Source organism: Gopherus flavomarginatus, chromosome 9 (genome assembly GCF_025201925.1).
Source record: "Gopherus flavomarginatus isolate rGopFla2 chromosome 9, rGopFla2.mat.asm, whole genome shotgun sequence".
Classification (NCBI taxonomy): domain Eukaryota; kingdom Metazoa; phylum Chordata; order Testudines; family Testudinidae; genus Gopherus; species Gopherus flavomarginatus.
In genome coordinates, this window is record NC_066625.1 from 2,634,406 (window position 1) to 2,649,821 (window position 15,416).

General features: G+C 43.8%; 1 protein-coding gene across 6 annotated transcripts in view; it reads right to left on the bottom strand.

Moving 5' to 3' along the window:
- The window catches only part of PRKCB (protein kinase C beta), a 273,320-nt gene that overhangs the window by 29,068 nt on the left and 228,836 nt on the right, over nt 1-15,416 (bottom strand). For all 6 annotated transcript variants that reach the window (XR_007776387.1, XR_007776386.1, XM_050968581.1 and 3 more), the window contains 2 exons: nt 9,711-9,791; nt 9,292-9,399 (listed from right to left, as the gene is read on the bottom strand). Coding sequence is in view for 4 of the 6 variants with exons in the window: in XM_050968581.1 (XP_050824538.1) it covers nt 9,292-9,399; nt 9,711-9,791 (189 nt within the window). In the remaining 2 variants the exon portion in view is untranslated. The remainder of the gene's footprint in view (nt 1-9,291; nt 9,400-9,710; nt 9,792-15,416) is intronic.

Sequence of the window (15,416 nt, forward strand, 5' to 3'; positions counted from 1 at the left end):
CCTTTGTTTTGCCCCAGTACGACCGTTCTTAAGATCTTATGCTTAAAGGCCCAAAGCAAAGGGGACACACAACACTGCTCACGCAGGAAACAGCTGCTTCCTTTAGTGTCAAAGCCTCTCTTTCTAGAGCTTCTGATTCATGGCTCTATTTCTGATGTGGTGTCTCCTCATTTTTTATTTACATGCCACAAATGTGGTAACATTGGGACTAAAATGAGTGACAGTCCTCAAAACTAGGGACGATTGAGAGGTGTGCACACAACTCACAATGCTGTTTGGGTGAAAGCAGGATTCAAGTGATTCTGGAACCTGGACCTGGCCTCTCCGTCAGGGGTGAATTTCACCCTTTGCAGAGAGTCCATCCCAGCAAAGCAACAGAACTTGTGTGTCCAAGTAGGCACACACAAGGTCTGGAAGTTGCAAATGTTTTGATGTAAATCAACCATGTCACCCATGATTGCATATAAACTTGTTCAGGGAGACTTATCTTAAAAAATGTTCCACGCAGACCTAGTGATAAAGAAAAGCCTGCCCCCTCAATCAATCAATCAATTGGAAATACAAATGTGAAGTGAAGTAAAAAGGTTGGAGCCAACAACTGCCCTGGTGGCCAGTGGCAATGCATTCACTAGCCAGCCAGCTGGGAAACCAGCCCAGGTTAACCCCTAAAGTGCCAGTGGTTGAGTAGCTACCGAAGTAACATTCATGGCTTCCACATCAGCTCTAGAAATCCCAGCATCTAGCAGCAAAGTGTTAGGCAGCAGGCCCTGGCTTTTGAGATCTGGATCAATCATCTTCCAGACAAGATGTGCTAATTTTCTAGTGGTGAGGATCAAAGCATCCCATTAGCAAGCTTAGGAAGTGGTATTGGTGTCCGTCCAGTATAGCATCACTCCCTCGCCCTCCCCTCCTGCCAGAGAAGAGACGCTGCAACTGCAGCTGTCAGGAACACAGGACAGCTGTGGTTGGGAACGGGAGAGGTGGATCTGGAAGAAGAAGGGTAACACTGATGATAGGACTCAGGGTGGGGGGAACTGAAGCTGTTTTACTTGCTCGTTATTAGTTTTGGATAATATTGTCTTATCCGATATTGAAGTGTTCGAGAATAAAAAATTACATTGTAATAAACTATGCTGATGTAAAAAGTGTCAGAGGGGTAGCCGTGTTAGTCTGGATCTGTAAAAGCAGCAAAGAGTCTTGTGGTACCTTATAGACTAACAGACGTTTTGGAGCATGAGCTTTCGTGGGTGAATACCCACTTCCTCAGATGCATGAATACCCACTTCCCCCCATGCATCTGATGAAGTGGGTATTCACCCACGAAAGCTCATGCTCCAAAACGTCTGTTAGTCTATAAGGTGCCACAGGATTCTTTGCTGCTTATGCTGATGTAATAAAAGCAACAATGTCCCTGCTCATTCAGAAGAATAGAGTAAGTAGCCTATATATAAAAATGTAGTCATGTTTTTATCTAACGATTGCTATGGATCCCCCTATTCCCCTACCAGAGTGAATGAGCCACAGAAGTACAAGGATGGGCCACACCACCTGTCCCATATGGCAGGGAGGAGGCTGTTCTTGGTGGTCAAAGTTCCAGATGGAGGCTGTTGGGTGGCTCTCTCTCCTTCAGTCTTTTCAGTACCAAAAAGAGTGGGAGACTCCCTGTTTCAGATCTTTGCTCTGGCATTCACTATATTCATTATGATGCTGAGGCAACTCTTAGTGAAGTCAATGGGAGTCTTTTCATCTCCCTCACAGGGCTCTGGATCAGACCCTCACTGATAAGTCAAATCCTGCCAGTTGAATCACAGTGGTGAGAGAAATAGTCTATGAATCAATGAGAAGTTATTAGGAAAGCATTTCCTCTGCAACAATTTGAGACTCTAAAATTTCCACAGAGACAAAATTTGTTTCATTCAGCTGCAGTCTCTTTCCATTTGATTTTCACATGCAACATTAGCTTGGATTACATCCAGCCAACATGCAAAGAGCTATACAGGGGTGGAGGGTCTTCTTTCTTGGGCCTGATCCTGGAGATGCTTATGCACATTTCACTTCACTGAAGTCAATGGGACTCCTCATGGCAGTGAAGTTAAGCACGTGTGTTGACACGACCAGGGCCTCAGCCAAAACATCAAGCACTGGAACTCCTACATATAAAATTCAGCAGTGAAAATGCCAAGCAGGATGAGTCACTTCAAATATTGAATTAAAAACAAGACACGTGTCAGCCACGTGATTCCTCTGAAGACCTATGAGCCTACTCAGCTCCCACTGACTTGGATCAGATCCTGTGGAGGCAGAATGGCAGAAATACAGCATCTCACTGAGAAACTAGCGGGATCTGCTTCTAGTTCAGCTTTGACAAAAATCTGATGGTCACAATTTAAATGCCAAAATGTCTGCTTTTCAACGCCTACTTGGGTTTGTATGGAAATCTCACTCACCTTTCAGCACTGTTCCTCCCTACACGACAGTCCCCTTACTTCCCTTATCTCTTTCCTCACACACCAAGTTATCATGCTCTCCTCACACAAGAGGATTTAACATTGAAGAATTATGGAGATAATTTTCAATTTCACTGAGTGGATTTTGTGTAGTTCTAATAACTGATGTTGTGTTTCCACAGCCGGTATTAGACTGAATGCTGAGTATTCCATGCATTGTCTACTGGAGTCAGCGTTCTCCAATGCATGATATCAGAAAATTGTTGATAGAGCTAAAATTTCTCTAGATTGGGACCTGGATGTTAAAACAAAATCTACCTATGAGTTAAGAGAGAAAATTTGATTATTGTAGGGGCACACATTAAGATTTGAACTAGCATCTGTTCCATTGCACCTACTGTTGTTTTATAGTCAGCTTCTCAAACACAGCAGTAAATATATCCTACATTAATTTACTAATTAGGTTTTACTAGCCAAAATCTTACCATTTACCTGCTGTTTTTCTAGTAGCAGTTGTTTCAGACACACACACTGACACAGATACACACACAGTTTAAATTTAAACTTTAAATTTTCACAATTTAAATTTAAATTTCCCTGTTAAACACACAATTTTCCAAAGTTAACACAAATCCACACCACATTCTGAACAGCTTGCCTTAGGGTGACCAGCCAGCAAGTGTGAAAAATTGGGATGGGGGTGGGGTGGCAATAGGAGCCTATATAAGAAAAAGACCCCAAAATTGGGACTGTCCCTATAAAAATTGGGACAGCTGGTCACCCTAGCTTGCCTTGATGAATGAATTATAAAAGATTAATTTTCTACTTGATGTACCTGTCTGCATTGCTGCACAGGGCTATATTGTGATGCAGTTCTTCTTCTGTATTTTTGATACATGCACCCAGAAATTAAATCTTCCAGTTTCCTTTTGTGCTTTTATTCTTCATGTTAGCATGAAGGCACCATCTGCTATTGATATACAGAAGCCCATGAAACCTACAGATTGATTCTCCTGACTTATAGAAGAGAATCATTTGGCATTGTGCGTATATAATAGGAAGAAGTTGGTTTAATCTCTACATTAATGCCGTGAATACAACACATCACCGTAGATGAAGAGGACTGGATTAGACCAATCCATATACAAGGCCAATGGTACCTTTCAAGAGTTAATTCAAGCAGCAATTATGTAGTCTACAAAAAACAATTTTGTATCTTGACTATGTGGTCAGCTTCTACTGATTCAAGTCCTAATGCAGCAAAGTCCTTAACCAAGTACCTAAGGGTTTTGCTGATCTGGGGCCTTAACTTCTCAAGTTATAATAAGATTAGCCAATGGAGATGCAAAGGGAGCTACATTTTTCAGGGCTTTGTTTAAAGCAGATTATCCTCCACTGAGAGGTGGAAATGCTTGAACAGATCTTTGCCCCTCTCTAAATTCAGTGTCTGGCTCACATGACATGCATGGAACATACTGAATTCATTGCATATACTAGACATGTCCCTAAAATGGAGATTACCACTCAGAGTTATTGTGTACCATGGTGTCTTGTTCTGAAAGCTGGATTTGTCTCCACTGTATGTTCATTGCCTATTCATTACCTACTGAGAGCAGCTCTAATGTCTTCATGATCTGTCAGTTATCCCAAAACATAACAAAAAGAAGGGAAACCTCACTTAAAGAAAACCACAGGCCTAAACAGCTGAAAGCCATGATCTGTATGTTTCCCAGATTCTCATGGTTGGAACATGGTCACAATAACTTGTGTCCCTGTAAACTGGGACAACAGAAACTGAGACGAACCATCAACCATAAGGGAAAGCAAAGATACCATTAAGATCAGACAGACTGTCCCAGAGCTTTCCCCCATCAAAATTTGAACTTTTGACAAAAAATAGGTCATTGAGAATTTAAAATTTGGAAAATTTTGACCATCACCAGAATGCTGTGAACTGTCACTTGCAGATTTAGTGAGTTGTTGGACTGGCGTGTTACATCATGCAGTGTGCCAGGGCATTCAGCATGTCACCACAGCCTGGCACAAACACATCACCCTGATGACATATCCTACCAGGCAATCTTCCCATATTACCGGAGTCACTTAAAACTGATGTTAAAAAACTTAAAAACCCAAAACAACCCTCCCCCACAAAAAAAATTAAAAAACAAACATTTTATCAGCTTATCAATGTTATTAAAAGATAAAGATTCCATTGGAAATATCAGATACTGTGTGTTACTTCAATATCCGTGTCACCAATAGATCATAGGGGTAGTGGGATGTGGAATAGTCTGATGTGTCTATTACACCACTAAAATGATCTAAACAATGTGCTAGTTATATATTATATGATGTTTTCCTCCCCCAGGCATCTGAGCTATTGAAAATACCGCTACAAATACCTGTAGATTTTACTGAGAAAGCAAAGGCAGGAAATGCCATGGCTATCAACAGAGATTCAAGAGGGACCTGGTATTCACAGGCAATCTGTTCACCTGGAAACAGTGACTTTGTTCAGGCACATTCAAAAGTCTCCATATGGGATGAAAACCGTGTATATTTATGCCAGTGCTTTAATGCACACATGATCCAGTAAATACAGGCTTTAGGAAAACCAGTTGGGCCACAAACAAGAATGTGTCCCTCAAAAAGAGATGGGGTATATTTTTAGTTGTTACATGCCAGGTAGTCTGAATAGAAGACCAACCTGTCATTTGATCTAGGACACAGGTCTGATGGCAGGAACCTGCCCAGAATGAGTGCTGGCTTTTGATAGCTGAACCAGTATTTCTGGTCTCTTTAGCAAGAATGGATTGCACAAAGAAAGCTATGCACAATAAAACCAATTGTTACTATGTCTGCCTTGCCCTTCCCTCCCCCCACCGCAAAACAACCAGTTTCTTCTCCTAAAACACCCCTACCCCCGACCCATTGGATACTCTAATAGGGAAAGAACTATTACATTTGATCTAGTAAGCGGCCTTTAATGAAGACTCAAAGACACAGTTAATATATCATTTGTTTCCCAGTGAGTGCCTCTGATGAACATTTACCATTTGGCTCACGCAGATACAGAGCCTTCTGTGTCAAATTGCTTTCCATCTCCTGGCTTCCCAAAGCAACATCTAAAACCATACTAAATGATGACTGGCACTAGCACATAGGAGTAAAATTGTGTAGGGACAACAAAATCCCCCTTCAATTGTTCCTGGAAATCCTGGCTGAGGTATACAAAACCTTTTATGTTTACATGCAGAGCTTTTTCCAATTGCTTTTTTCACGGAATTGATATTGGGTTGTTTTTGTATATTAGCTAATGAAACTTTTTCCTGAAAAAACAGCAAGACTCAGATGATCATTAACTTGAAGGTACCACGCCCTCTAACGTGTCTGGACAAAGTCTGTCTTTTCAGCTTACTGAGGCTTCTTAACATTGCAGTCCGTTTTTTTGTGAGGGAGCAGGGGATAATGGGAGAAAAATGCAATGTCCCTTGTATCTTTTTAGTACAGAAAACTATATGTATTGAACCAGCACTTTGTTGTCTACACAAAGTAAACAAGATAAAAAAAAGAATTTACAAAGGAGACCAGACTTGTATGTATAGTTAAATTTCCTTCCATGCAGTTTCATATTTGCCAGAAGTGAGAAAAACCATTACAGCTATATCCAGCAGATGTTTTAATCATGGTCTCTTCTTGTCGATTTACAGCATTCAGGTTTTGACTGATGTGACAGAAAATACAGCAGAGAGCTAGATTTATCATTGCTCCAATCTCTAATCACTCGCCAGCGTTGCTCCCTGGAGCACTGCGGGAATAATGATGTTTAGCATAACACCAGAAAACATCTTCCTCTCTTCATTAATGCCAGACTTGGAGAAATAGCCTCCTCCTCCCCCCACTAAAAACCAAAAAGTTGGCAGAAACTCCCGCTCAGATTAATATGATAGCTTCTAAATTAACATGCAGACTTTACTGTTACTTTTTACTGAAATTGACTGCCAAGTGACCTGGAAAACAATCACTTCTCTATGACTCACTTCAAACCTGGAACACTTCAACTTTTCCCCTCCAAAGAGCCAGTACTCCCATTGGTAACACATGCTACGAGTCCTGCTGCAATGGGAAAGAGAGCTACTCAATGCTGCAGCAGCAAAATCAATCACAGGCTGTGTCATTATCCACAAACAGGTGCAAATGCTACTTTCTGAGTTACAGACAGCTTGACATTTTTAAAATTTTTAAAACAAATAAAGAAAAAGTTTTTTAAAAACAAAGCAGGCACCCTCCACAATAATCTAATGATCGGGGAGCTTGGACTACAGCTGACTGAGGAATGGAGTCAAACCTGAATAATAAACATCCACATCAAGACTCTAATGTTCTTTGATCACTTAGGGTGCAAATAAAACTAGGCATGCACTTAAGTCTGTGTAGGGCTGGCTCCCAGCTCAGTACACTGCTCCATACAGGGGCTCATTTAAAAAGCCATTTGACAAGGTAAAATCAGGCCTTGACCCCGCAAAACACATATACGGGCACTTACATTTGCAGGATTCTGGTCTTACTTCCTACCTTAAAATTAGTTAGAAATGTCATTATGAAGTTTCCCAGATCCTGGCCCTGATATTGTTTTATGTCTAATACAAACACATGAACTGCCCCTGCTGCCACTCAGTGTGGTTAAGGGGCCTCTGGATAAATGGTCCTAAGTCTGGTGCCTGCTATCAGCTTCCACACTTCATCCCCACCACTCCCACTTATCTGGAAGGCCAGAAGCCCAAACCCAAAGACATGCCCAAGTACTGCCTGGAGACTGTTGCACCCCCACGTGCTCAGCTGCGAGGTCATGCCCTTTGACGTCCATGTACCGCCACTAAGGGCTATCCGAGAAGTGCTACATCAGCACAGCTGTGCCAATGCAGCTGCACTGCTGTAGCACATCTATGCCGATGGGAGAGAGCTCTCCTGTTTGCATAATAAATCCACCTTGGCAAGAGGCAGGTAGCACTGTCCACACTGGTGCTCAGGTCGCTGTAACTCACGTCGCTCAGGGGGTGGCTTCTTCACACCTCTGAGCGATGCAAGTTATACCAAAGTACGTGGTAGCTTAGATCGCACCTAAGACAGCCATGAAAATAAAGTTTGGTCCTGCTTCTAAACGGGATGGAGCTGCTTAGAGGAGAGGAGACCCATTAATAAAGTGATTAAGCACAGGCCGGTGTTTGACCTTTATTTCTCTTGCCACAGGGTGCTACCAGTATCAGAGGGCCTGGCCTAGAGAGGAGAGCTGCGCAGCAACATCAGAGCCAGCATATGGGCAGAGCTCTGGAAACTGGCTTGGACAGTTGGCCCCAAAGGCACAGCTCGGGCTGATGGAAAGGGAGTGAAGGGGGTGCAGAGCTGGGCTCGAACCAACACGTGCTGACCCGTGCTACCGCCCACCAGCATTGCCTGAGCTACAGCAGCAGCATGACGACATGGGACAAAAAGCCAACAGGTATTTAAAATCCTTTAAGACAGGCATGAAATAACAGAGACACACCATGCGGGAGAGGCTGGCCTGGAAACAACCTGTGGCACCCACACCAGAGCCGAATGGATCTTCTTGTTAAACCCCCCAGGGCTGGGGGACCTACCCTAGCAACTGGCACGGCTTTGCCTTTGTAGGGCTGTACGCTACGCTCCCCTTTGACATGTGGCCCCTGCTCCCCTCCCAGCCCACGCTGCACTGGGCAGATGTGAGCAGCACCCAGCTGTGTTTTCCCATCAGCAGGAGGAGCAGCAGCGTAAGGAGTCTGCCTCCTCCCAGGGAGGTGCCAGGGCCCCTCTTTGGAATGTCCACACACAGTAACTCACCAGGGAAGGGAAGGGGAACACAGCTGCTTTCTGAGGCACGCTCTCCCTCCTGCACAGAACGGGGAAGGGGCTCAATCTTTGACCCTGACCAGTGGGAGGGGTGGGCTGGAAGATGCACATTACGGTGGCACAATCTCTCTGCTGCAGGTGTTCAAAATGGCTGGCAACTGGACACTAAATATACAGCACTGCCTAGTGCCCTCCAAGGGCAAGGTGAGCCCCTAGACCCCTTATGCTTTAATGTGCAGCATGAACATGGATCCCATTGAAATCCACGGCAGCACACTCACTGGCAGTACCCTCTACCCTGATATAACGCGACCCAATACAACACGGGTTCGCATATAGCGCGATAATCCCGGGGCTCCAGCAGCAGGGCTCGGGCAGCGCTTTAAAGGGCCCGGGGCTCCAGCTGCTGCAGGGAGCCTAGGGCCCTTTAAATCACCGCTGGAGCCCTGCCGCCGCTACCCCGATATAATGGGGTTTCACCTATAAAGCAGTAGGGAATTCTGGCTCCCAAGGACCGTGCTATATTGGGGTAGAGGTGTATTTCACCCCGGCTGCAGAGATGTTAGCGCCACAGTTTTGTCACGGAGAGCGGCCACAGGATGCAAAACTCCAGAGGGCTGCAGTATTACTGCCTGAGAGGGAAGCAAGCAGGACGGCCCATTTTACAGCTTCTTGGCACATGCACTTACTCATAGGTTTTAAAGGCCAGAACAGACCATGGGATCATCTAGTCTGACTTCCTGTCTACAAGAGGCCAAGGAATTTCATCCTGTTACTCCTGTATTGAGCCCAATAACACTGGCCTGTGCTATTACTACCCATTTGTATGGGCGGTCCCACAATGTGTGACAGCAGCTGTAGGGAACGCGCACTGAGTCAGGCACACAGCTGCATGTACAACTCTGCACCTCGCTGCATTAAAACCAAGCCATACGTTCTTTGCCCCCTCCAAAAAGCCAAGGCTGCCCCTTACCCCTTTGCAGATTGCCACAGCCTCCTTGGACATGGATTTGGGATAGGCTACGTTGTGCTCCATAATGGACTGGAAAAGCTCATCTTCATCTTCCCCTTCAAAGGGCGCCTAGGGAGGAAGAGAAAGATGACAGGTTAAGTGGCATGTCATTGTCTTTGGAATAATGTTTGTGTCTATGATCTTCAGGCAGGAAGTCAGCTGCCTTTCATTTCTCTGGGCGCTTCATGACTGATCTCTTTCAGATTGGCAACCTCTCCCCATGGCTGTGATCCACAAGGCTTGATCCCCAGCACTGCACAAAGCACATAGCACTCCCCCCGTCCTCCCTTGTTTGCTGGTGACCAAACAAATTGCTCTTCAACAGCTGCTCACAATGGAATTTAACAAAATCCCATGGGAATCAATTAAAATTCAATTACCTGGCCAGCTAACATTTCATAGAGCAGAACTCCAAATGCCCACCAATCCACCGACTTCCCATAGGGCTGATAAGCAATTATCTAAAAACAACAAAAACAGCAGGATGACAACGCTTCAAATATTAGCCTGTTGGCACAATGCAAAATAATTCCAAGCCTTGGTCCAGGTCAAAAGGACAGGGATATTTATTTGTGGTCAGATTTTCAGAAGTGATGAGTACTTGCAGCTGCTGTTGAAATAGACAGTAGCGGTATTCAGCACCTTTGCAAGTCAGGCATTGCACAGCACTTGTTAACATGGCATATGTATGACATCAGGAAAAACAAAACATTCACACTGAATTTTCAGCTAGTGTATATATATATATATATAAAAATACAGAACACATGGTGTCTAAAATACAGCCTGCTATGAGCTTCAGCTCTAAGAAGCCAGGTAAATTGAGATACTGCCTGAAAAGTCAATGCGTGACAAGAGAGAACAATAGTGCGATCAATCAGAGTGATCAGGTTTGCTCACAACTGTAGAGTCCCCCTGCTCTCTTCCCCCCTCAGATTCATCGCTACAGATACAACATTGTTTCAAGCAGAAACATTAGGCCAAATTGTACTCTCATTCACACTGGTGTAAAACTGGATTAATTCCACTGATTTCTCTACAATTGCTCTGGTGTCACAGTACACAATTTGGCCCTCTAGGTATATTCAGTAGAGGTATATCTTTCAAAAGGGCTTATGAAATTTTAGTAATTAAAAATCTCAATATTTGAAGCTATTAGATTGCATTTTTATTTCATAAAATAGCTCAAACTTCCAGAAAAGAAAAAAGAAAAAGAAAAAAAAAGCTCCTACAACTGTGCAGCATCACATTTCCTTACAAATCTGACCATTTTGGAGATAAAATGGATATAACAACACAATTTTCAATTGAACACCATTTTGAAATTTCAAGAGTCAAAATTTCATTGGAATAAAGGTCAATTTCTTGCCTCAGAACATGACATTTCACATTTTTTTGCAAGGCTCTTTTTGTGAAAAATTGTAGCAGTGAAATCACAGTCTATACAACCTTGCAGTGAAATCAGCAAGATCACTTACCACCTTCGCACACAGCTTGGTTTAATTTCTCCTACATCATGAACAGCCATCAGTCACTAAACCCAACTGGAGTAATGTCTAGCACAAAGAAACTCTCCTTCTAGTGAAATAAATTGAAAGCTCAAAAATTGTTCCAGTGTATGGCAAGGTTTAAGTTACAATGCTGCTTTCAGAGAAATGCCACTTAGATATCAAAGTTGTTCAGTGGAGAAAAAACCACCAGATCATGAGAAAGTCCCACTTGACCTAAATAAGCCTTCTCCATTTCACATTCTTCAAAAATAGAGGCAGTTATATTGCACCATAATTTATGCTTTATGCATGCAGACATTGCTAGTAAGTACAGTATTCCTGCATTAGGAGCAGACCAGAAACTGTTTCCAGAAATGCGTGTCCCTGCACAGTACTCAGACCATTAGCAATCTGCCTGATCACTAGCGGACTTCAGACTTGTTTCAAGATTGTGAACTGCCTAAGTCGCTTCACAGTATCTTGAATAAGAGCCCAGGCTATCACAGTTAATGGGATTGCTCACGTACTTAAATTTAAGCACATGCTCTAAGGGCTTTGCTGGCTCAGGGTCAGAATACTCATTGGCTTGTGTGATTAAGCCCCAAATGAACAAAGTACCTTGCCCACATGAAAGGCCAATTTAGACACACCAGCATTGATTGTGTGTCTTTACCATAGAAAAAGCTAATGTACAATCCCGCTGCACAACCGGGACATTTCCAGCCAAACTGTGGTGTTACTAGCATGTGTTTTGATTTCCCAGCCTTTTAAGGGAAGAAACTACTCCAGCAATCAGCCCTCTTGAGAGTGAAGGAGAGAAGGAGGAACACCATTTGTTCTACCAAGCTACTGAGTCAGCTGGTCCAGCTCTGTCTGAATAACGATGCATACGGGGGAGATTGGGAGAGTCCATGTTTCTGTCATTTTATTTTCCCGTTTTCAAATGAGGAGGTCACTCGAGTCTTGGGTACCACTGACCAAGAGAGAAGCAGGAAGAAAACCCAAGCACATGTGTGCACACAGTTATAACCAGGCTGGAAACGTGAATCTAAGGAACCTTGCTTCGGCAAAGAGTGAATCTGTGTTCTGAAGGGCTCTCTCAAGCCCCAGTTTATTTGCTTAGCTGCTGGGCCTCATTTCAGCGTACAGAGTTTGACAGGCCTTAGGCTGTGCCATCTGTTACTTAACACAGAACAATTACACAATTTATTCATCCTAATTACAGAATTCTATTCTGAATAGATTCATATATTCAAATATGAATGCAAATCACATGCTAATCACAGTAAAATATACACACAGTGATTCAGTTCATCTCCAAGAGGTTTTTCTTTCTGTTCCCACCTCCCCACCCCCTACATTTGACTGAGGCCCCAATCCTGCAATCTGATCCACACAGACAGACATCTGAGCCCACATGAAGCCTTATTTCTCTCCTACATAAAGAGAAAACCCTGGCACATTCCACCTCCCCCTCCCTCAGAGAACAACATCCCCAAAGAACAAAAGGCAACTGGTTATTTTTCAGATTACTCTGTCAACCTTCCATAATGCAAACAGCCATTTGCATTTGATTATAGCCATGAAATGGAGCAGGTTATAACAAGAGCTTCTCTCTTCCGATAGTTTGGAAAGGACCTGACTACATACAAGAGGCTCACGGGGCAGGGTTCAGATAAACAATATATGGCCAATCCTATCTCCCTAATGGATCAGAACCGTTCCAAAATTACCACTCTGGTGTACGACGCAGAGCCTAATTATGGCCTCTTACCACGATCCATTACTGCCCCATCAGGAAACTAAGGTGTTTTCAGTCTTTAAATCACAGGTCTCATCAAATGACCTATTAAGAGCCTACTTTAAACGTACAAAAGCAATGACATTCAGTTAAGAAAAAAAACCAGTGCTGATATGCTGTCCTTAACTTCACAGGGCCCTGATTCAGCAAAGTACTTACACACGTGTCTGATTGTAAATACAGGAGCAATGTGCTTAAAATCAGGCACATGGCTTGTTGAATTGGGGACCGTTCCTTTTCCTTTCAGTGTTGTTGAACTACTGAGATCTGACGCCAAGTTTCAGCTCTGAATTTCCATGACTTCTAGTTCACTTAGTGTTCCTTTCACTTGGTTTTTGGTGATTTGCCAATGCCCTGGAAAATTCAGGGGTGAACTGTTCACACCAAAGTCCTCTAAGAATAAAAAATATTAAATAAAACAGCCAAACAAAAAAACCTTCTAGGAAACTGATGTCTGTAAATAAAACACCAGCAAAAACAACCACTAAACAGCACTCTCTCTTCACAGGAAACTGTACCAGTGATGGTCATTCATACTCACTGCAGTCCCTTAGATATCAGAGTGACTTGTACCTTATAACAGAGCCCCAGCAAATGGGTCAAGCAAATCACAGGATGTTTTTTCAGCTTCTTAATGGAAGGCAGCAGAGCCTAGTGGAGAGGGAACTGCTTTGGAATTTGGGTCCTAATCTTGGCTCTCCTACTGAACAGTTGTGTGATGTTGGCCAAGTGCATGTGCATAGTTTCCCCATTCATGAAATGGGGATAAATTTACTTACTGCCTTGAGATCTACAGGTAAAGAGCACTATCAAACGGGTAAATAATAATACTATTCCTGAATCCATTAGCAATTTGCATCCTAATTTCCCATTCTCTGATTTTCTATTGGAAAAAACAAATTAAACCAAGGAAAATAAATGCTTAAGTGATAATGCTCAGTTGACTACCAAAGGACATGGTCATTTGTCCTGCTTTGAAGGAGTATTAATCACCCATAGCAACAGAGCTACTACTCTTAATACACAGAGGCTACATAACACACGTTTGGGCTAGTAATTAAATAGCTCCCTGGCTGAGACGAAACACAAAGCAGTTTAGAACACTGGGACATAATCTGACATGCATCTGAAGGGGATTTATTTCCTTAAAATGTTTCAATGGGTAAATACTAATGTTTCATTGCTGAGCATTCAGGCAGAACACAAGAAAATTTCTTTGTTTTTTGTTTTATTAAGGAGACAGGTATTTACGAGCAAGCGCAACATTGGCTACCTTAAATAAATGGCTAAGATACCCCCAGGCGGTACTTCAAACATAATTCGTCACACGCAAGGCCATCAGTTGTTAAAGTAATAAGCTGACACGAGCATTAAGATAGTGAACAGTTTGGAGACACTGCTATAAAGTTACTTCGGAACACCTGCAGTCTCTCATTGCGAGTAACAGGACGGGGATGTCTCAGGATTATTTTGATAAGGGAAAATTAGGCACTGGTAATTCTCTCTATGAGATGCAATGAGGAAACTGATCAGTCAGGCAAGGCCAGTGATATGCTGCCCACCCACTTGCATTCCAACTAGAGACTTCCAGTACAAGGACAGGGAGATAACCCTCCGTCAAGGCTGGGATGCAAGAAGGGCTGACTACAGCCAGAAAACCTATTGGTGAGTAGTTCTCCCTTATCGGACGTCCCTCTTTTCCCATCCAATCCAGTGACACCATTTACAAACAATGCATGTTGCAAGCAGTGAGCGGATGGAGGTGCTTTACCTTACAGAAGTCCTGGAAGCTTTAACGGGCAACAAAGTATCAGCAAATGAGGGCAGATCCAACAGGTCAGGCCAAATAAAGATGAGGACCAGGTGGCCACCTTACAGATTTCAGAAACAGACGCTTCTGCCCTCTGAGGCCAGTCTGCTCCAAATGTGAGCTCCAGTGAGAAATCTCAGGAGCAGGTGAGAGATGGAGCCTTGTCCAATCATGAGAAACCACGATCTAAGAGGACATAGATCTTTGACTCGATTTCTGCACTCAAGGGGTCGGGAGGCAGAAATGACTTCACCACCCAGGTAGGAAAACACAACATACGGATTCCCCACCTGGCAAAGATTGGCAATGGGGACTCAGCATTTCTGTGAGTACTTGGAAAGCAGTCAAATCAAGAGGCATACCCAACCGTACGAAAGAGAGCAGACCAAAGGGAGCTGTCACCCAGACAGGTGGCTGCACAGTCGCACCAGTGGGCTGGCCAGAAGGAGACAATGTAATAGGGTTCCCAGGATCGTGGGTGTAGAACCAGATTGGGAGCTTATGAATGCCGCCCCCAGAGGCTGCTCAGAGCAGCCCCATAACAAGAAGGGGGGTTTTGCTTTAAGACAGCACTTATCCCGGGGCCTTGTAGAATGGGAAGAGCCTGGGGAAGGCAGGAATTCCCCAGACCGAATGAAGGGGAGAATTTCTGTATATTTAACACCTTGCGAACCGGGCCTTGTGAAGGCCAACAGTTTCTATCCTCCTGCACCCTGAGCCAAAGCGGTGAAAGGGACAGAGTCCTCGTCGGCCTCCCTGAGAGAGGAAAGGCCTTATGGAGCGACGGGGCTACTGAGCTGTCCTGCAGATTCCTGGACCAGGTTCCTTGACATAGAAGAGGGAGCCATTAGGAAGGGGAACCTGCCTCTCTGGTCAGAGTGTATTCACTAGAAACGTCTCAGGCAGTCTTGAACTGTCAACCTACATGCTGCAGTGCTGCTGCTCTAACACACTGCTGGCTCTTAGCTGTGAATGAATGGGCAGG